Source organism: Prionailurus viverrinus, chromosome E2 (genome assembly GCF_022837055.1).
Source record: "Prionailurus viverrinus isolate Anna chromosome E2, UM_Priviv_1.0, whole genome shotgun sequence".
Taxonomy (NCBI): domain Eukaryota; kingdom Metazoa; phylum Chordata; class Mammalia; order Carnivora; family Felidae; genus Prionailurus; species Prionailurus viverrinus.
The window spans coordinates 24,637,768-24,661,707 of NC_062575.1; the positions used below are offsets into that span (position 1 = coordinate 24,637,768).

Below are 23,940 nucleotides of genomic sequence, written 5' to 3' on the forward strand. Positions count from 1 at the left end.
GACAAAAGAAAAGAAATAGCTCAAGGTTACCCTACCAGAAAGGGGAGGAGCCTGGGATTCTATATCCTAAGTTGTGTGAGTCTTTGAGGGCTGCTTCTGAGAGGGCATTAATTTTCTGGTAGTTAAGGCCTGACAGGCAGTGGGCAAAATGGGTTCTGAAGGCCAGAAAAAAAGCCTCAGGCAAGAAATGCGGGAGTTGGCAGTTAGATGTGGGGCCAGTGTGTACTGAAGTGGTAATGGCCAGGGGTTATGGTCTCTTCCCTCTACCAATGAAATGAGTGACACCAATACAACAACTAAAGTGATTTGAGTAAAAATGGGACTGATACCACTAATCAGACACATTTTACTGGCCCCACAGGAGAATGAACATACACTATGATTGCATTTTGCCTAGAGAGTCTTGGAAGTAGGATTTCTGGTCTTCAGAGCAATGAGGACTTTAGTAACAGGAGGACTGTTTCTTGTGTCTGAACAGCTTGCTGCAGGGCACAGCAGAAGTTTAGTAATTGGATGTTATCAAAAATGGTCTACAGGTCTGTAAATATAAAGGTAACTTCAAAAGTGACTTTCAGTGTGTTACACATTACATCTTTCTGTGCTGAAATTAGCGTAATATTTTATGTTGGGCAACAATGAATATCCCCATGGGTAGCCGGTGTGATTATACAGCAAATTGGAAAGAACATTCACATAGACTCCCTCATATCCCGATGTAAATTTGCTCCAAATATATGCTTGGTAAACATACAGTTGAATAAGTTTTATATCTCAGAAGAGTCTCGAAGAGGGATCACTTCTTCTGGGAACTCTTTGACTCATTTAAAAGATTGTACACTTCGCAGCAAAATGGATATTTTTCTCTTTTCTGTCACTGTCCTGTTAATATCTGTAGGTGTGCTCGGAACAAAGAAAGTACCCAATAAATATTTGCTGAATAGGTCAGTAAATGAATGGAAGTTGTGCAGTGCTCAGTGTCTTGTTTTGTTTTGTTTTTTCCTAAGGTCTCTATCACTTCTCAGTACCAGAAGATGTGGTTCTTGGCACTGCGATAGGAAGGGTAAAGGCCAATGATCAAGATATTGGTGAAAATGCACAGTCATCCTACGACATCATTGATGGAGATGGAACAGCGCTCTTTGAAATCACTTCTGATGCGCAGGCCCAGGATGGCATTATAAGGCTAAGAAAGGCAAGCTAAGGAAGATTTTGTTCGTCTTCCCAAGATGTCTTTGAAACTTGAGTTTTGAAGTTGACAGGGGTTGAGTGGGCTTCCTGACATAATCTTAGGATTGGTAGAGGTTTAGCTTCTTCAGCTGTGAAAAAGCAGAGTCCTTTTTTTACCTCATAACCTTGGCCCCAGTTTCCCTTTCAGCTAACTGGGGGGCAACCAGTTACCATGGTAGCATCCCATCTCACCCATTATTTCCCCTCATCTATGCCTCAGTGTTCTTCCCTAAGCCACAGGAATTGGCTCACTTCCTTTGCAGAGCACCCTCGTCACAAAGGGAAGTCAACACTCAAAAGGTCACCCTCAAGCAATGAAGGACATAGATTGGTAGACAGTTCTTATTCATTGAAGACATTTTTCTGAGGCATATTGTCTATGGTTCTTAAGAGGATTCCCAGTAGGAAAAAGATTCAGGTGCCCAGAGAGGTGGCAAGTTCAGTGGCCTTTAATCCTTCCCTATAGAAATCTCCCCATTTCCACACTCCTGCTTCCTGGAATATCTGCACAAAATATATTGAAGATTCCCAAGTTTTTATTGCAGGCTCTACTTTCAGAGAAACTCAAGGACAGACAGAACAGTCAGCCTGAGTTGTTCTGGTCAGCTCTAGCACTAGAAGGGCAGGGCCAACCCTCCTACCATTGGTTACTCCAAACCATGCATCAAAGGTCCAAGCATTATGGTAAACGAAGCTCCTCTTGGCCTTGCTTCCGGGTGTGGGGCTACCATGAGAGAAAGAAACATCTAGATGAGTAGTACAGATAATGTATGGCTGTTGTATCTGCATTTGCCAGCAGCCATTTCTTTTGTGATAGATGTGAAAAATTCTGTACAGTAGCTTCTGAATTTATTTATCATCATGACACCTACATTCATAAAAAAAAAATATGTAGAATGCATTTCATTATCTTATGGGCCTGGACCTTTGCAAGGGAAAATATCCTTTTATCCTCATCATGAGTATTTTTTTCAATACTGTTTTTCGAATCTTTTTCACAAAACAGTAGAAATTAATTTTAATTAGATGAGTGTGTTCATGAATAAGAATATAAATGGCAGAGCACACTGTTGGGAGCCTGTCTTGATCAGCATTATATTCATGTGACTCCAAGCTTACTATCTAACTCTCTCCATCATGTTACACAAGAACATGATTCCAACGGCCATGCTCTAAAAATCCCCCCTTGGAGAGATAGTAAGATTATGAACCTGGAGTTTCCTGGACATACTTTTTCTACAAAATCAATGAATTTTTTTAAATTAATTTCAAGCGAAAAAAAAAAGGCTGCATTTATTTTAACTCTGTTCGGAACAACACTAGCTTTCTACCTGGCTTGAGTTTAGGTTAAGAGTTGGAAAGTATTTAAAAACTCATGTTTAAAATAGAATACAGTATAATTATGCTTGAGTCAATTATTGAATAACCCAGAGCCACATTTTCTTTAGCTAATGATTCCTAATGTCATTTTTATTGTTATTATTAACTGCCATCCTTTGCTACCATAAGGTGCTTTTATAAACTGAAGCAGTTAGCCGTGTGTTATAGTTTTATTCACTGTTATTCATAAACGTGGAACTATATACTACATGTTTTGACACTGAGAAACCCATGTATTTTCATGTAGAGAGCAATATGTAGGGAGTCATATTTCTACAATTCGTGGGTCTCCTGTTTGATAAGATCCTAAGGACACTAGGGATGTGTTTGGATACATTGTCATTATGTTGAACTAAGAAATAAACAGAACATAATCTGCTACACTTAACAGTGTTTGTGAGGAATTTGAAATTGCAAAATAGTTACAGTAGGGGTGATTGGCAAATTTTTGCAAATGCTGATGTTGAATCGTCTATTCGTGGCTACGTGTGCCTAGGAATTTCAGAATAGACAGGGAAGTGACTATATGCCTTGTTTACTAGAAAATATTTCCCCCAAAAGTCAAGTCCCATTAGAACTGAATTCAGGTAGAAAGATCGACCCCAATTTTGAAATAAAGATACATCTTTAAGCTTATACAGGAGTTCTGAAAGAGTTCCCTAATGCCAGTTTGTCTTCTGATTTATTTTTTTAAAAATCTGCATTGCAGATTGTGAAGAATTGCACCTCACACCTAAATTGTCTCTCTGAACTTTGACAGACGTTTATTCATGAAATCTGAAATATTACGAGTTGACAAGAATTGCAATGTAAGGAATCTGACACAGATTGGCTTCTGAGTATTTAGGGGAACTAAATATTTTACCTAACTCTCTTCACCTAAGTCATTAGCTGAAGTCGTAGGGGCTTTTAAGGAATGAGATATTAATATGTCAGAAGTATTGTCAGTAATGGAGCAGTGAGGTAATTTCAAATTGCTTTTAAGTGGTTGGTGGAGGCACAGCCAGACCTAGTTATCTATATATATACTGCTCTCGCCCTTCCTTCTTCTAAATATAAACCCTGATAAATATGTATCTGCATACATATTTCTTTATATGCCCACCTGCTTCAGAGCCCAGAACTTATAATAGAGACCTTCTAAGAATACCCTAAAAAATAATAAACCTCATTTTAGCCACATGATCAGTAGAGCAGCGGTGATTTTAGAAGCGAAATCAGAAAACACTCTTTGTTGGGATTAGTGCTAAATTATGCCTTATAATGTCTCCTTGGACTAAACAATGATTATTTCTAGTTCTTTACATTTCACACACTGTTGCAGAAATGATAAAATATTCTTCCCAGATAGAGATTGTGTTCGATGCTGCCTTATCTCCTACCAGCAGAGGCCCGATTAACTGGCTGATTGGTATTCAGGTCGTGCCACCACTAGTAAAATTTTATTATGACTCTGAAGTGAAATTTTGATGGCACAATTCATGACTGTGAATATTTTGTGAATTCCAAGTGAAATGAGCAAAACAAAACAAAACAATAGGAGATTAGATTCACTGAGCTTGTATAATAAACAGATATCAATAAATGCCTGTAAAATTTACAGGTTGAATCTGAGGGAATGGAGAGTGATCCCATTAAGGCTCGCAAATGGGCTTAAATGCACATAACTATCATCCATCAGCATTATACTCATTTGTTCTTGCTGCTGTGGTCATTAGCGGGAAACATTCATCTTTGTCATTTCTTAACAGCCTCTGGACTTTGAGACCAAAAAATCCTATACGCTGAAGGTAGAGGCAGCCAATGTCCATATTGACCCACGTTTCAGCGGCAGGGGGCCCTTTAAAGACACGGCGACAGTCAAAATTGTTGTTGAGGATGCTGACGAGCCTCCTGTCTTCTCTTCACCTACTTACCTCCTCGAAGTTCATGAAAATGCTGCTCTAAACTCCGTGATTGGGCAAGTGACTGCTCGTGACCCTGATATCACCTCTAGTCCTATAAGGTATTCCTTTTATAATTTTTTTTAATGTTTATTTTTGAGACAGAGAGAAAGGGTGTGAGCTGGGGAGGGACAGAGAGAGAGAGAGGGAGACACAGAATCCGAAGCAGGATCCAGCATCTGAGCTGTCAGCACAGAGCCCGATGCAGGGCTCAGACTCACAAGGGGTGAGATCATCACCTGAGCGGAAGTCGGATGCTTAACCGACTGAGCCACCCAGGCGCCCCAAGTATTTCCTTTTTAAAAGGCATAGGGGCTACATCAAAGGACAAGCACATCAGTACAGAATGCAATTATGTGTACATTCTTTGTGGCTGGCTTTGGTAATTAGCTCACGTGACTGAGGGATTTTGGTCAGCACAATGTCTGCATGTGTGTGTGCACGTACGTGCCCAGGCACACATGTTCACACACACCTACTAAGAGCTACATGCAATACCCAGAGCCAGGAATATCAAGATGAATGAAGCCTTTGCAGCTTTCAGAGAACTCAGTGAAAATACAAAATTGCATTTTTTTTCTAGTATTGGGCAAGTATTGCTGGTTTGTCTTCTTTCTCTTCTGACAGTTACAGTGAACTATATATATAAGAACTTGAGAGACATGAGACCAACTGCCTCATTCAGTTCATTAAGAGGCCCTTATCTTATTTGTGTCATTAGTGTTTGGCTTTGAAATTATCTTATCACTTCATGGGCATTTCTGATAGGTCAGCATATCTGGATTGGCCCCTTTTAGACAAAATCTTTCTTTGCCATTAAACAAAAAAAATCTTTTGTTTATATTTTCCCTGCTCAGAATTTTTTCCCAAGATGAAACAATTCATTTGTTTTTTAATGTTTATTTATTTTTGGAAGAGAGAGCGAGAGCGAGAGGGACAGAGAGAGATAGAGACAGACAGAGAGACCATGAGTGAGGGAGGAGCAGAGAGAAAGGGAGACACAGAATTGGAAGTAGGCTCCAGGCTCTATGCTGTCAGCACAGAGCCCGACGTGGGGCTCGAACCTACAAACCATGAGATCATGACCTGAGCTGAAGAGTTTAACCAACTGAGCCACCCAGGTGCCCCAAGATGAAACAATTCTTTATTAAAGTTTTTCTGCTTTTTTTAGAAATGAGGCTCAATTCCATTTTTTTTGTTATTGTTGTTGAACTGTGTACATCTTTTCTCTTTTGCCATTCATCTACATGACACTACAGGTGCTGAAGCTACATAACATGAACACTGAAAATCTATAACATGTAAACTGGCTAATGATGTGCTTGAGTATAGATTTCAAATATTGTCTTAGAAATGCTCGTTGGAAGAGAGAGAGAGAAAGAGAGGGGGAGGGAGAGACAAGCAGGGAGAGAGGGAGAGGTGGGGAGAGAGAGGAATACAGTCTTAAAGAATTGTCCTTTTAATCTGGGAGTTAGATGTCAGTTCATCCCATCTCATTGAATGGATATATTTTCAACTAGTTTAATCACAGAAACTCTGGATAAGTGAGCGTTCTGCAAGTTTTATCTATTCACTTTTTTTTTTTTTATGTATTAAATTTCCATTACTCACAAGGGCACTGAAACTGTGAGGCTACAAGTGAAACTCACAGAATAGTCAGTGCCCCAAATAGTTTGGGCAAAAAATAATTCTTTTCAGATCCAGAAAAGCTGGTTTTAATACAAGCCACTTCAAAACTCAGGATAATGAAGAGGGTTTCCCAAAAAGGATACAAAAAAAAAAAAAGAAAATTCCCTCAAAAGAGCCCAATCTCTGAGAAGATAAAATCCCACCTGGGGATTTGAAAAATGGTCAGGTGTCCATTCTCAGTTCTGAAGAAGTTCAACAAGCTATAGCCATACAGGATGTCCATAGTTGCCTAAGAGAATTGTATCTCTCAAAGGGCCAAGTGTTGAAAACAAGGGAAAAATGTATCCGAGAAATAAATGTGCGTGGTCATTCATTTTCTGACTACATATTGAAGTTATGAAATGGCTTTGTATTGCGATGCCAGTATATAAATACAGGCCATATTTGGTAAATATTCTGTCCTGTTTCATGTTTTTACTACTTTTCCTCCGAAAGAACACAGAAAGGAGCAGTTTCCTCTTGCCTCACATCTCCAAGCATGACACAGAATGAAGGGAGAACTGAATGATGGGGCCAGTTTTAACCCTTGATTTTACACGATTTCTAAGCTTTTTAGCAAGGAACATACAAGGGCTCAGGAGTATGCCAAGTCATGGGCCCTTACAGACAAGGGGGTTTCAGATATTGGGGCAATCACATGTAAACATCAAACATGGAATCCATAGTGGCAGTGGGAACACACTTCCAATGCAGAGATAAGCTCTTAATCAGCTAGGAGAAGGTCTGAAGAACTGTGACAGGAACCTCAAATTGGCAGAACTGATTAAAAATCCAGGTTTGTGGTTGCCCACATATTTTTGCACATTCTGTTATCTATCCACATACTGATGCAAACGTGGCGATTTGCTGATACCAACTCCCGGTTCCCAGGGAATCAAATGATGATTATCACTGTAGTTAACTGTTACTGTTATTGCTGTTGTTATTTTTATTATTACCACTGCTTTGAAAGGCAGGTGTAGAGGAAGCTTGAAGCTGGTTGGCAACAACTGTCTAGATTAGAAGTGTTTTGTTTTCAGGCAAGCTAAAGGAGATTAGAGGCCATGTTACCTGGAGAGATGGATAGATAAGATACCACCTGATGACACTGACATCTGTGCCTCTGATAGATTTCAGGCAAGCGCTTATTCCTTGGCATCTATGGTCCCACCCAAAGAAGGGGAGAATACTGTTTCAAAGCATTTTACAACAGGGCTTTGATGAGTGATTCAGAAGGCAAGCCCCTCTCAGTGTGCATGGAGGTGGATTGGATGCATGGGATGGGAACGTAAGAATCATCAACTGCATTTTTCAGCACTTCTTCTGCTTTTCTGTACTTGTTCCCCTCCCCCCCACCCATTTCATTGAGTTATGGAGAGCAGCTCTCCTCTCTCTTTGCACAATTGGTTAATTTGAGTAGAAAATTAAATTTTCTGACTAGCCAGAGCAATGCATGGTTCCTTCTGAGTCTAGCAGACAGATTTAGACCCATTTAACCTTTTTAAACAGAACTAGAGGACATGGATATTCAGGGAATTACTGAGTGACAAATAGCTATGCATTATTGTCTCTTTAGAACTGTTGTATTTTATATGCTGATAAGAAGGTACCCATCTTTTAGAGGAATGTTTACTTTGACATGCAGTAAGAAAGAGGCCTTTTTATGGCATTTGCTGTGTTTAGAAACTCAGTTGTTTATTGGTTGGTCAACTTCCCGTAAGACTCAACTTCTTTCTAGAGCACATCATCAAGTTGGAAATATCATGTATTTTAAAATTCTTATACCTAAACCTGTACTTTTTTTATTTTTTAATTTAAATCCAAATTAGTTAAGATATAGTTTAATAATGATTTCAGGAATAGAATTTAGTGTTTCATCGCTTACATATAACACCCAGTGCTCATCCCAGCAAGTGCCCTCCTTAATGCCCATTGCCCACTTAGCCCATCCCCTGACCCAACACCCTACCAACAACCCTCAAGTTCTCTGTATTTAAGAGTCTCTGTGGTTTGTCTCCCTCTATATTTTTATCTTATTTTTGTTTCCCTTCATCTATCTTCATCTGTTGTGATTTTTAACTTCCACATATGAATGCAATCATGATATTTGTGTTTCTCTCACTGACTTATTTTTCTTAGCATAATGTACTCTAGTTCCATCCACATTGTTGCAAATGGCAATATTTTTGATCTTTGATCTTTGAGTACAATTCCATTGAATGTATATACCACATCTTCTTTATCCATTAATCAGTCTGTTTGGGCTCTTTCCATATTTTGGCTATTGTCTACAGTGCTGCTATAAACATTGGGGTGCATGTGCCCCTTCAAATCAGCATTTTTTTTATTCTTTGGATAAATACCTAGTAGTGCAGTTGCTGGGTCATAGAGTAGTTCTAGTTTTAATTTTTTTTTTTTAGAGTTTATTTTTAAGAGAGACAGAACATGAGCAGAGGAGGGGCAGAGGGAGAAGAAGGAGACACAGAATCTGAAGCAGGCTCCAGGCTCTGAGCTGTCAGCACAGAGCCTGACATGGGGCTCGAACTCAGGAACGGCCAGATCATGGCCAAGGCCAAAGTCAGATGCTTAACCAACTGAGCCACCCAGGCGCCCCACTAGTTTTAATTTTTTGAGGAACATCCATACTGTTTTCCAGAGTGGCTGCACCAGTACCTAAACCTGTGTCTGTAACTACATTCGTATCTGTATCTTTGTCTATGCCCTTTCAGGGGAAAGTAGACAGTGGCATGGAGGGTCTTACCTTGTCCCTGCCAGGAACATTAATTAAATACTTGCTACTCTTTTCAATACTAAATGTCTCTGAGTAAAATTGAATGAAGTCGGGTAAATTATTTATATTTAAAAAGGTGATACATTTTGAGCTTACATTTTGAGCAATCCTATCATTGCTACTTCCTCCAGCAGCTGGTCTCTGGAATTCTCTTAGACTCAGTTTCCTCATATGTATTTTGGGTTAATATCATGTCCCTCACAGGGTAACTGAAATAATTAAGTTATTAAATTTAAAAAATATAGTAGCTACTAGCATTGCCAGTTAATAACGCCACCATCAATTTCATGTCCTAAACACAAATTAAAAATCCACTATTTGCGCTCTTGGGTGGCTCAGTCGGTTAAGCGTCTGACTTCAGCTCATGTCATGGTCTCATGGTTAGTGAGTTGGAGACCCTCACTGGGGTCTGCACTAACACACAGAGCTTGCTTCAGATCCTCTGTCTCCCTTTCTGTCTTCCCCGTCCCCCATGTGTGCCTGCTCTCTCTCTCTCTCAAGAATAAACATTTTTTTTTTTAACTCTGGTACTTACATAAGCAGAGTTTCCTCTACAAATGGTTGCTTCACTGTGCAGAATTACCTGTTTTTCCTTTAACAGTTAGCTGCTAAATAGTCTAACCTCAGTTAGTGTAAAACGCCCCTGCTACTGCAGTGAGTATTGTTACTGGTGAGTGCTTAATATGTGACAAGGATGTGCTGAGTATACTCATTTCATTCCCTAACACCTCTGTGATAGAACATATATTGTCATTATCACAAACTGATGAGGAAACTGCAGATAAAAAGCCTCAATTGCTGATTATCACACAAATACTGTAGTGGAACCATGAAGCATACCTGGGTTTTCCTGACAACGCAGTGCCTATCCTCTGTCCCTCTGCCTCACTCTATCCCTGAGATCTCTGTGACTTCACCCATGTCTCTCCCTGCTGGAACAGCCGAGCAGGACCAATTTTAATTGAAATAATAAACTGTGCATTCTCTAAATGGCCTCATTCCATTCAGGATGCATACCAACAAGGAAGGAAGATAGACCAGGTCTGTGGCATTAATCAGAGCATGGGCGGAATGCTCTTTGCTCCTCAGCCCTACCCCTTTGTATGAGTTTTGTTACTGTTGGCTGTAAACACAATCGTGATGATGGAGGTAAAAGAAGAAATGATGTTCTAACAATAACATAAATGAAACATGGTGTAAGTTACTATCATGTACCAATTCACTTTAATTCTCACAAAAGTTGCTGTAAAGTCATCAGTGTGATTCTAGTTTTATGGAGAAGGAAGCTGAATCTCTGAAAAAGTTCCCTGTGTGTGCGTTAGGGATTGCAGGGCCAGGATTTAAACCTAAATTTATTCTTACCATTGGCTACTATGTCTGTGCATGCTTCTGGCATCTTTCATGAGGAGTAGGCTGATGACATCTCATATTTACTGAGTCCATACTTAGTGACAGACACTCTGAAATGCTGTTATGTGCAGTAAACTGTTTATGTAAGGTAAAAATTCTTAGCACTGGGTAGGTGTGAAATTCTAAGTCAGTGCCTTCATGTAAACCCTCTATGGTTCACTTTTCCCTTTAAATAAATTTATGAGAAGTGTGTATTTGATGTTACCACTGTGTTAAGATGACATGTGTCTGGGGTTGTTAGTAGTTGCTTCCTGTTTCTTTCAGAGCCTTCACCTTGGGTAAGACTACATGAACTGCTTAAATTAGAAGTAGGGATAATGGCCATTCAGCAGGCAGAGTAGACGGACACCTGATCATGGTAGGCACAGTGCTCTGTTGTCACAAGTCCTCTCCTGAAAGTAAGTGCCCACTCAACACAAGAGATTACATTTTTAGTTCCTACTTGTACTTGGGCATTTTTATAATTCGCTGTCGTTATCCAGCTTGCTGTTAATGAGCTCTTTTCCTGAAAACACTCCTTATAATCCTGATGCCCAGTGATGCAAAAGTGGAAATATTTCATTCAGTAGAGAACCTGGCATTAATTTGGAGAGTAGACTGTGTATTGATTGACTCCTCAGTCTTGCAATAACTTCCATTTTAGGGAAGGACCTATTTTTTGTTTGTTTGTTTTTATTTATTATTATTACTATTATTTTTTTGGTGATAAGAACACTTTACATGATTTCTGTCTTTTAACAGATTTTTAAGTGCACAATACAGTATTGTTAACTGTAAGTACAGTATTGTAGAGCTTATCTCCAGAATTCATCCTGTGTAACTGAAAGTTTATATCCATTAATTAGAGGCTCACCATTTCCCCCTTCCGCCAGCCCCTGGCAACCACCATTTGATGCTTCCATGAATTTGACTATTTTGGATTGTCTCCCATAAGTGGAATCATGTGGTACTTAATGTTTCTGTCATTAGCTTATTTCACTTAGCATAATGGCCTCCATGTTCACCTATGACATGGCATATTACACAATTTCCTTTCTTGCTTTCAATGTTTATTTATTCTTGAGAGAGACAGAGAGAGGGAGTGAGAGAGTGCTCGAGGGAGGAGGGGCAGAGACAGAGAGGGAGACACAGAATCCGAAGCAGGCTCCAGGCTCTGAGCGGTCAGCACAGAGCCCGATGTGGGGCTTGAACCCACGAATGGTGAGATGATGACCCGAGCCAAAGTCGGATGCCCAACCGACTGAGCCACCCAGGCACCCCCACACAATTTCCTTTTTTAAGGCTGAATATTACTCCCTTCTATCAACATACCATGTTTTCTTTATTCATTCATCTGTTGATGGTCATTTAGGTTGTTTCTATATCTTGGTTATTATAAAGAGTGCTACAGTAAACATAGGATACTAATATCTTTTAAGATCCTGGTTTCAATTGTTTTGGACAAATGCCCAGAAGTGAGATTGCTGGATCATATGGTAATTCTATTTAAATTATTTTTTAAACTCCCATACTGTTTTCCATAGAGGCTGCACTTCTTTGCATTCTAACCACCTGTGTGCAAGGATCTAGTGCAAGGACCGAGTTTTCTTAAAATAATTAAAATTTGGCCATTTCATTCCTGCACACTCTTAGCCAGATAAAAGCTTGATTGTGTCCCAAATCAAAAATACCAACCCTTCCAAATCATTGTTCCAAAACAAATCTCACTATAGTTGCTAATTCAACTAATACTACTTAACTCATCTATTAAGTCATATTTTCATTTAGTCAGATAGTCATTTATCCATTCAGTCACACTCAGACTATATATACATTTACATATACATATACATATACATATGTGTATATATATGTGTCATATATAGAATTTATTTATTTTACTAGGGGATTTCTGTAAAGACAGAGCCCCTGCCCCATGGACCTTATTCTGTAGTAGGGAGGCTGGCTAAATAGCCATGAAAAACCCAACTTTCACATTTATCTAATTAGATACATTTTTTCTAAAAATGATGAATAAGGATGGATTCTGGAATGTTAGGGTCACACGAAGGAAGAAGTGTCCTCATTTCATAATGGATTTGAATAGAAACAGCCATATACATCCAATGATGCTAAAGTGGAAATATCTCACACTGTAGAAAGCCCTATATTAATTTGAATGTTTTTTTTTCTTTTATCCTCTCTCTCTCTCTGTAAAGAAATGCTTTGGGTAAAAAAGGAATCCTTTTTTCTCCTTAGAGTAGTAATAAATAATATGTGATGCAGAGACCTTAGAATCCTGGGACCAGCAGCACCAGATAATATTATTTATTAAAGCAGTTAGAGCAACCAGTGGAGCAATTAGAGGCAAAAAGCTGAAAACTTGTAGATGGAATTTTTGATACTCAAAATGCATGCGAGAAAATGTTAAAATGGTTTCTTTAGGCATAATAACAAAAGCTAGAATGAAATTAAGCAGTGAGAAAGAAACAGTTGGAGTTCACCGAAATATAATAACTGATTCATAACTAAGGGGTTTATTTCATTATAAGTGGCTCTAAATAGCATCTTCACTTGCAGTTGGCTCAAAATTGCATCTTCCTATAAATTTTCCATATAGAGGCTGCAAACCAGTGTTTAGCAAAACATGTTTTATAATAGAAAAGTACCTGTATGCCTGTTAAACTTGAAAAATAGACATACACTGCCTTTCTCTGACAACAGCATCTTCCTAACTGTGCCCTAAGGGACACTATCGGGATCAAAGACATTGTGGCCACATTGATTTGAACTCAAGTTCCTTTGCACTAGGATTCCACAGGTATGTTAATTAGCCAAAGCGCATTGCACTTTTTAAGAAGGAGAAAATGTAAGCAGCACACATTAAGTCTTTGAACTTTGTGTAGTTTTGCAGAATATCCAGAGCATATGATGGAAGACAGGACCCTGAAGCTCCTGTACTGGTCTGTGCTCTAGATTCTAATGCACTGAGCATTGCGAGTTTCACGATACTTATCCTTCTGGGTGTAACAGGCGGTTTATCTTCTTATGACCTTATGAGTCTCCCTCCTCCCAAGAGCTGCCTTTTTTTTTTCTTTAGGACCTACTTAAAGGAGGACTCATGACTTTTAGCGAATACTTTTACTCTATTACCGTAGGCCTACAGTCAATAAACTATAACCTGTGTGCTAAATCTGGTCTACCACCTTTTTTTGAAGTTTTATTAGGACACAACCACCCTTATTCTTTTATGCCCTATGACTACAGAGTTGAGTAGCTGTGACAGAGATAGTATGGCCAGCAGAGCCTAAAATACTTACTTTACAGAATTTTTTTTTTTTTTTTTTTTTTTTTTTGCCAAACCCTACCCTGGACTGATAGCAGTTTGGATTTTCATCAGTAATTTGAACAGTTGGCTCCTGTATAATTCTGGGATCTTACTCTGTCTCAGAAAGTCCCTACAGATAAAATACATACATATATATATATATATATATATATATATATATACACACATGTATATATATATATACATGTAAAAAAATTATATATATATACATACATATATATACATATGCATTATATATATATACATACCTATATATATATATACATATATACATATATATACATATATATATACATATATACATATATATATGTAGGTATGTGTGTGTATATATATATATATATATATATATATATATATATATAATTTTTTTAAACCTGTAGCAGCCAAAGAAATTCTTTATATTAGACTATGTGATAGGAGTTGACTTTGTCCATTTTTGTCTGAGAGCCCTTGGGACATTGGTTCTCATGGGATCCATGGCAGTGTATTCTCACGTTGACTCTGCCAGAAATGACTAGTTTTGTTTAGTGTAGCTTTGGAGCCGATCCCCATAACTACCATACAAGCTGTGAAAGGGCATCCTGAGAAATGGTGTGATGCTTACCTGCTTGGAGTGGGGAATTTACTTGTTTTTTGCATGAGTTTATTAAAAAAATAGATTTTTTTCCTCCATTCTCCAGACCTCAGTAATAAGTATCATATAGGGTTTTTAGAAGTGTGACTGGTGACTGCCTTAGCCAAACACTGGTCTCTTCATTTCAGTGTCTTGGTAAATTCTCTGATTTCAGCAGTATTTTTCTGTCTAAAAGCATGAGATCCCCTAAAAAGAGAAATTAACTTGTAATAGACTTGCTACTGTAGTGTGCTAACAGACTCTAACATGTATTCTCCAATATGAGACTAGATAGTCACCAAGTGATACTGGAAATAATCTGTGGATCTTTATTCGTGACTATTTAGCATATTAGTATAGTGCCCTTCACATGTATCTCATTCTCACTTCATTACGTTAACTCTATGAGTGACATGTATCCTGTTTCCATTAAACAACTTGTTGCAGGTTGTTTTCCCTGGGAGTAGATGCATTGGAAGTACAAGATGTTTATTAGGGATCAGCACCTGTGAATGGAAGGAGACAAAAGCAGGATGAGCAGGGGAGAAATCGAATGGCATTGCAGTCCTGGCAAAAGACCCAATCCAGTGGGTCTTTCTGGGATGAGTGTTAACCATCAGAGAAATGCATCATCCCTCTGCTTGTGTCATCTCCAGATGAACTCTGGAGTGTAGGTTCTCTGCAAAGGATCCAGATTCTAAGGAGTGGATAGCTGAAGGGTGTCTACTGACCCCTCCCCACACAGCCCAGGCTTCCTTCCTCGAAGGGATATCTGCACAACATATCTTCATGTCAACCGTGGATAAGAGCACTAAACATCTTTATTCGTGAAGTAATTTGACTAAATTCATACTGCTAGCCATGTAGCTCCCAAATCCATGTTGCCACCACACTACAGTGTCTTCCTTTAGGCAAATGTGTATTTGTTCTGCATTTTGAGATGCAAACACCAAAGTGGCAGATTGGTTAGCTGAAATGTTATCAGTGTAGTATGGCAATAGTTATCCAAAACTATGAAGCTGCATGTATTTATAAAATATTTTATAAAATATGAGTAATCTAAGTGGTAAAAATAGCTTAAGAATCTAGAGACAGGAAAAAAATTGGAAAATGCTGATCTTGGGTTTAAAAAGTTTGTGTTTTTTTGTTTTTGTTTTTGTTTTTGTTTTTGTTTTCTGATGGGTGAAGTCTTTGTCTTCTCTAGGGAACAAATTTGATAATAATGTTTATATTCTGAGAGAAACAAAGATGCCTGTGTAGGCTGAGCAATGTTATCTAATATTGTTACTCTCATAAAGCAAAATAAATCCTCTATTTTGCATCCCAACAAAGGGAGATTGACATGCTTATCTGATGTTCAAATATTTATGGGAGTCATTTCAACCAAGCCTTTAGTTTTCCTTATATTTCTACATTCTGATTTGACACAAGGTATTATACAACCTTGCTTTTGATAAAGGACAATCAGATTTGACTTAGTGTTGCAGAGGGAAACATAATATTGCATATTTTAGAAGAGAACACGTTAAAAATGGAGAAATGTCATCTCCATCCATCTATCAAAAGTTTATTGGCTCTATTCTATGTGTCTGGAGCCAGCTTGCTGGGGAGCAGAGTGGTTCAAGTTGAAGTGCCTTCCAAATGGGCTTCTAGATTCAAATCAGTTTTGGGATAGTCTGCTGAGAGGTGTAGCTTCACAGTAAATAAGATTTAGGAAAGTCCTTAAGAAGGATCAGAGTTAGGGAAAATATACTTAATGGTGCAAAAGACAGCAATAGATCTAAATGTCCCTGTGAAGACAATAGGACAGAGCAGATATGGAAAGGGAGCAGGCCCCAAAGTATGGTGAAGTGTGGGAGATATGCTCACTGGAAAAAGAAGAAGCCTGTCTAGATCACCTGTATTAAATATCACGTGCATGATATTGGGCTTTGCACTTGCTTAAATGTACAAGATTAAGTTAGACAATGCGGGCAGGCATTGTGCTTAAAGATGGGTATTTTTAGTGGAAAATATTTTTCCCCCTAGACAAATTACATCTGCCTGACACTGGAATAGTGTGCTTATATTAGTACTATTGTATATCACATAGGTAAACATGCTATTGCAATGTAAATTCATTTCCAGCCCTTAAGATTTAACAGGCCACATCTTGTCCACCTATTAATACCTATCATTTAGCATAAATCCTTAGCATTTATTAAATGATCCAGAATTTACTAAATGTCTAATTAAAATTTCAATATATATACAATTTTATGCATTAAAAACACCTGCTTTAATATAGTTAATATTTAAAATATATTTGTATTATTTCTTCGGTGTGCATGTTTTTAATAAATACTTTTTTCTTTTGTACAGTAAGTGATTTTGACCAAAATTGGACAGATATATAATCATCCTTATAGCTTTCCGACATTTAGTGTCAGATACTATGGTCAGAATTTTATACTTACTATCTCAGTAACTTTATGACCGAGGAAGAATGTGTATTATCTTAATTTTACAACCATAGACATTTAGAGTCAGGACAATTTCTATGGGCTACTCCAGTCATTTTTATAGAGGATTAAGTAAGAATTTAATACGTGGGGTTACCAGAGAAGCTGAAAATTAGGAAGACCACAATAAATACATTAAATATATTACTCAATCTTAATTCTGGGTATGGTCCTATGGTCCAGACTGATACATAATGAGTACTTTTTTTTTTTTAATTTCACGCCATCTCTGTTTTATTGTTAATGTAGCCTCATTAACTTTCAGTATCCTTTCATATAAAGAAAAGTCATTATTGGCATGATTGGAAGCTCCCAGAAGACATTTAACAGAGTTAAAGAATGTTCTCCACTTTCAGATTTCCCCTGAGAAGAGGAAAAGGCTGTGAGCCTCTCATAAGGGTATTTCTTCAATATTCTTCCACCTCCTTTAGTTCCCACATCCAAACAATTACCATGTTATGTTTATTTTACTTTCTAAGCTCAAGCACCATCATCTCTAATGTGAGTAGTTGCAAAAGTCCCATTTGCCAGTCTCTTATGCCTTGATATTCACACAGCTGCTAAAATGATCATTAACTCAGTTTACAGCTGTGTGTTGACCAATAGGTTAGCCACTGGTCACACGTGGATCTTTGAATTGGAATAGAATTACTTTAAACTTCATAAAATACACATTTCTGTTCCTCAGTTATACTTGCAGGATTTCACGGGCTAAACAGCCACATGTAGCTAGGGGTCACCATATTGGATGGCTCAGAGCATATTTCTACATCACAAAAAGATCTACGAAATTCAGCTGTGTTTTAGATCATATCACTCTCCTTCTGTATTTTTTCAAGTGGCTTCCCATTTCCTACAGGTGAAAAAAAATCCTTCATACAGTTTCCAAGGTCTTTCATGATGTATTCCCTGAGGCCCTTCCCCTGTTGAGTCTTGAACTTCAACCACACCATCCTCTGTTAAGGTCTTCAAGCACACTATTCCTAACTCAGACTTTTCGCATTTGCTTCTTCTTTTGATGTGAAGATTTTTGTAATATTTTATGTATCTCAGCCCTTTTCTTTTTTTCTTCATGAACCTATGACTGTAAGTTTTGAAAAAACTTATTTACTTTCATTGTCTTTCTTTACCTATAGACTCAGTGACATGAGAACGAGGCCATGTAAGGGCCAAGATAGAAGAAAGGGTGGGAAAGAAAAGACAGAATTCTCATCTGTCAGACCTGAGCTCTCCCCACACTAATCTAGTCCTTTAATTTTATAGTTTCCTAAACAAATCCAAACTCTCAAGATTTTCTGTGTGCATTTTTTTTTTATGCTGAGGATGCTGTCCTTACATATTTCACCTGGAAAAATCCTGCTCATTCTTCCTGTCCTTAAAGAGATACTATATCCTCTTAGTGTCATCTCTGGCCACCCCTCCCCCTTTCCCAGGCACATTTGGACTTACTGCGATGTGACTTCATTACGGAGCTTGCTCCTTTTCATTGTAAACAATGCAAAGGTCACACCAGTACATCTAAGAGGAGAGTCTCTATTCAAACATTTAGCTTCTTCCCTAAAAGAAGTAGCCACTAAAACTTTACTGAAATTAAAAAAAACATAAAAATAAAAACTTATATTTAATACCTTCATATTGTATAAAAATGTATTCTAGTTTTTTCATGTATTTGCTATAATATCATATTTAGAATTTTGAGTTATGAATGATTATTTCGATGACTCAGGGATAAAATTAGAATTTCTCCAAAGACATTATGTAAATATGGAAGAATTAACCATGAATCAAATTTACCTGAGATTTACTTTAAGTAATTCTCTTTTTTGTTGTTGTTTGTGTTTTGGTTCTGCAGCTACAGAAAGTTACACATGAGACTATGGCTTTAGGCTGCTATTTTCCCAAGATATAAGTGGGATAAACTATAAAACAAAACGCATGCTCAAAAAATGGAACCTCATATGAACTGACAGAATTGAAATCTGAGATTTCTATACTTGACCCTAAATAAAGTAAAAGATACCTGAGATTGATTGGGTTGGGTGGATCCGCTTCACTCTTTAGGTGAAAACAGTAAGTCAAAATACTACAACATTATGTCTGTCTCCATATGGACACCAAAAAACCAGAATCTTTCAAATATTCTGTTGTTGTTACTTAAAAATACCTAGATATTTGGCAGAGTGTATTCTAGAAATAATGATAAATACTCAGTGTAAAACCATTTTTAAAAAGTGTGAGGAAATTTAAAATTTTTATGTTTTTATATATTTTTGAGAGAGAGAGAGAGAGAGAGAGAGAGAGAGAGAGAGAGAGAGAGAGAATGAGTAGGGGAAGGGGAGAGAGGGAGGGAGGGAGGGGAATATACAGAAATACAGAATCTGAAGCAGGCTCCAGGCTTTGAGCTGTCAGAACAGAGCCCGTGCGGGGCTGGAACTCACAAGCCGTGAGATCATGACCTGAGCCAAAGTCATATGCTTAACCAACTGAGCCACCCAGGGGCCCCAAAAAGTGTGAGGAAATTTAGAATGTGTTATCTAATTTCAGATTCACCTAATCTTTAAAAGAAGGCAATCATATTGTTCTCAATTTTAGATGAAGAAAGTGAGTATTGCTTATATAAATTGGCTTAGTAGAGAAGTTAAGAACGGGAGGGCCATTCCCTGGAAAAATCATCACGTGTTTCACAAATATTATAGTGGCAGGTCGCCTGGGTAGCTCAGTGGGTTGAGTGTCCAGGTCATGATCTCGCAGTACGCGAGTTCAAGCCCCGCGTCAGGCTCTGTGCTGACAGCTCAGAGCCTGGAGCCTGCTTCAGATTTTCTGTCTTCCTCTCTCTGCCCCTCACCCGCTCACACTTTTTCTCTCTCTCTCTCTCTCTCAAAAATAAACAAACATTTAAAAAATAATAAAAAAACCTAAATATTATAGTGAAAGAATATAGTCCAGAATAACTTTTTTAAGAAACTTATCAGTTTATCTGATTGCTAATATAATTAGTGTAGCTGGTTTTTCACACTGCACAATTAAACCTGCACATTTGGCTCATGTTGCACTGAAGTCATTGGGAGTGAAAAGAAAAGTCTCCTTGACTTTAGGAACTTAGTTCTAAAAGTCCTGAAAGTGTTCTTAACATTGTTATAGACCAAGAAGAAGCGGTAAACTGAATAGGGGATAGAGGTTCACTGTACATAGTGTTAGGGGTGGGATGGGGAAGAGGAGGTGGGAGATGCTTTAAATGGATATGCACCTATAATACTTGCATATTGAAAACAAAATACACATACACATGTGGAATTTTGCGCCACAAGCTGGTATGAAATATAAATAGTTGAGCTGTGTTAGTTGAGGAAACATATTACATGTTTCAGGTAAACATTGTTATTTAATATCAGTGGTGGCAGCAATGCAGAATAGGGTGCCTTTTCCCAGCACAGTGATATCCAGTGCTCTATCTGGATCTACTCTCAGCCGCTGCACCAATGGTATCTTCTTATATTTACTTCTCTCTGTAAGCTACTCTTAATTGGGCAAACTGGTGACATCAATTTGTGTTCATGGTCAGAATGATGTATGTTAAAGTAGAGTCTCCAAACAAGGTGCTATGCATCTAGGTAGGAATTTTCTTGCCTCTATAGCTTTAATTTCACAAAGTAAGATGATGAAGCTTTCACCATTTACTTCTAAGACATACTACTATAGGTTACAGAAACAGTAGTATTGAAGCAAACCAGGAAATTTGTTAGAATAAAATGAGAGAGTTTACACAGGGCTTCTAAAACATATTCATTGTACTCGATGGAGAATGTGTATTTCCAAAACTTCCGTCATTAGAATTGGTGTTAACATGACCCAAGGAGCCCATTTTGTCACATGCCACTTCCCACTGTGTTGATGAGAATTCTTTTCCTTCTTACTGTGGCAGGAAGATGGCTCTCCAAAGTATATTCTGTTCTTCTCAGAACGAGATCTTTTCTCTAACACATTTTAAGTAATTCTGCGTAGGAACAGCAAATCCAATACACGCAAATTTTAAGAAATTAGAGTGGAGACTTGAATACTGGAGATACAGATCCTATGACTTTTAAGATACAAATTAGAAGGCATTGAACTTCTCAGTAGATTTAGGAACCAAAATAATTCTTTCTTATTTTTTATTTCTTTCCTGTCCCATTTATTGCTTTCCCTTGTATTTATTTCTTTAGCACCCTATTTCACATATAATCATAACCTATGCTTGATACATGTTTGTGCATCTTGCCTACAACCAGTCATTGAGTAACTACAGTGCAAAATCTAACCAATGTGATATTGTAATATATGAATCAAAAATGTCCCCTTGTCCTAAAAAAGTGAAAGTCTGGCAAATGTTTAGCTACAGAAAATGGAACATCCGTAAGGAAAAGAATGACTCAGAAGCCTTGAAGAGGGATCTGTATGGATGAGGTGTGTGCTGAGAAACCCAGTATAGCCTTTCATGTCATCACTCAGAGTCTGTGCTCCATGGAGGTACTCAGACTAGCAGGTAGTTTGGAAGAGGTGAAGATGGGAATAGACAAATATTACCAAAGGTTTTGCAATATCTTTCTAGTGTCATTTGTGAAGTTCTGTCATTCCTAAGACTACTAAAAGATGTGAATGATAGCCCTTATTTATATATTTCCATTTCTAGAAATTTATGTCCACAGTTACTCTAGGCTTGAAGGCATCTCTTACAGATTGAAAAACTGGCTCATCATTTATTTTATTACTCATTTATTTATTTGCCTAATGTGAGTCATGTATCAACTCATTTACTGCAAAGCACCACTCTGTGAAGAAGATATTCTCTCCTATTTATAGACAAGACTGTGAGATTATGAATAGTACATGATTTCAGGGAGATTCCACTGAAGGTTCTCTGGTTTCTCTGATTATACTTCTCTGTGCTGCTATTCAGAAAGACACTGGGAATCCCAGAAGACAGAGTGGCTTAAGGATCTACTTCCCAGGTATCTAGCCCCAATCATGACATTCTGAGAATTTACACAGTACACTGGATCCTAATATTCCAGTCGTTCCTCCAGGTTTGTTTTCTTAACCCATTCTGTTTTTCTTTGAAATGATTTTCTGTTAACTGACTTAAGGAAAGAGCCTATAGTAGAGTTTCGTGTTTAAGTATTGCCCTTTATTGCTGCTGTTGTAGCTGTATGACAGAGTGGCATGAGAGGGAGGGGAGGGGAGGATGCGAGGCAATGCAGTGGATGGTGGCAGCTTAGAGGACTGGAGGAAAGCAAGGTGAGCCTTTGCAGCTAGAGATGCAGTGCTGTGGCTCTCGTGTGTGTGCTTGGGGTGGGTGTGGGTGGTGGCCTGAGTGTCTTCTGAGAACATTCCTAAACATGGCGTGCTTTCAGTTTTTAAATGGAATCTTTAGTTGTGGAATAAGTTTTAAAAATATGTTAAAATGCAATCAGTTTTAACTATGGTTAAGAAAGATCATGTTACTCAACAGTAATACAAAATTGAATGTGTTCACTAAATCTGTGGACCCGCAGTGGTGACTTCACGAGACAGAGATTTTGGTCAGAAAAGTTGGTGGAAAAATAAACATCTGAAATGGTGCCAGACATGCCGGTTTCATTCCCCATTCCCCCACACTTGCTTTTCCTTCTCAGCTTTATTTTTAATCACTTAAACTGGCATCCTCTATGTTTCCTTCTACGGATAGGAAAATCCAGATGAACTTGTTGAGGGACAGAGAACCAAGGAGTGAAATGGATGCTACCTTGGGCCTGAGAAGGGACTAGGGAATCATCAGGAGAAACTTATTATCATGTCCAGATAAGTAATGATAAGATTACAGATTTTTAAATAATAGATTTACTGAGCAATTATTATGTGTCAGGCACGCTGGTAAGTGCTTTATATGCAGTACCTCATTTAAAACTCACAAAACCCATTATAATTCCCAATTTACACATTAAGTAACAAAGACCCAGATAGACTAATAGCATGAGTAAATCACATCTATGTAAATGGTGAAATTAAGCCATGAACTGAGGCAGTCAGACTGGGACCCATGTTCTTTACGATGAGATTATTATTTTTTTAAGTTTTTTCATTTATTTTGAGACAGCATGAGCAGGGGAGGGGCAGAGAGAGAGGAAGAGAGAGAATCCCAGGCAGGCTCTGTGCCATCAGCAGGTAGAGCCTGATGTGGGGCTTGATCTCACGAACAGCAAGATTATGACCTGAGCAGAGATCAAGAGTCAGATGCTTAACCGACTGAGCCACCCAGGTGCCCCACGATGAGATTATTAATGCATATGGAGCCTATGGTCTGGGACTCTCCTGGTAGTCTTAATGTAAACAACCAGAAACTCAGGTCATGCCCTTAAACAACAGAGCAGAAAAAAGTTTGCTAGAAAACAAAAGTGTATTAAAAACCTATCAGGAGGTCTATAAAGAAGATGGGAGATGGAGAATTCTTATTCCCTGGCTTTCCAGTGAGGTCTAACCCCTTGTCATCTGATTTAATAAATCATATTTCTTTAGATATATTTCAATATATGGAATTATATATATATATTATAATACTATATATACTATAAAATACTATATGTTATATAATATATAATAGTATATATTATATTAGGATGTATATATACACACATATATATGTATATATATGTATATATATATATGCACACATATATGTATATATATATATATACACACATATACACACACACGTATATATAGGCATTTGTAAGATGTTAAATCAGTGTGTTCTAAAATAAGAAAAATAATCACAATTTTGGGTTCAGAAAATTGAGTGCAAAGGTGTCATTCAATGATGTCACTATCATACAAATGATAGTAGAGTCTTGATCCCTGATACTTAGTGGGCAGCACACACGTATTGACAAAGTATGCCACACTTATCATCTCCTCTAGTCCTCGCAAGAATCCTATTATCCAGTATTAATATCACCCCTACTTTATATATCAATAAGGTAAGCCCTTCCTGTAGCTGGTGCACACATAGACTTCAGAGTGAATCAAATATGAATATTCATTCTGGTTCTGCTGTTCACTAG

General features: G+C 37.9%; 1 protein-coding gene across 2 annotated transcripts in view; it reads left to right on the forward strand.

The window, feature by feature from the left end:
- The window catches only part of CDH8 (cadherin 8), a 348,752-nt gene that overhangs the window by 183,192 nt on the left and 141,620 nt on the right, over positions 1-23,940 (forward strand). For both annotated transcript variants that reach the window (XM_047835884.1, XM_047835885.1), the window contains exons 5-6: positions 1,005-1,192; positions 4,359-4,612. In XM_047835884.1, coding sequence (XP_047691840.1) covers positions 1,005-1,192; positions 4,359-4,612 — 442 coding nt within the window. The remainder of the gene's footprint in view (positions 1-1,004; positions 1,193-4,358; positions 4,613-23,940) is intronic.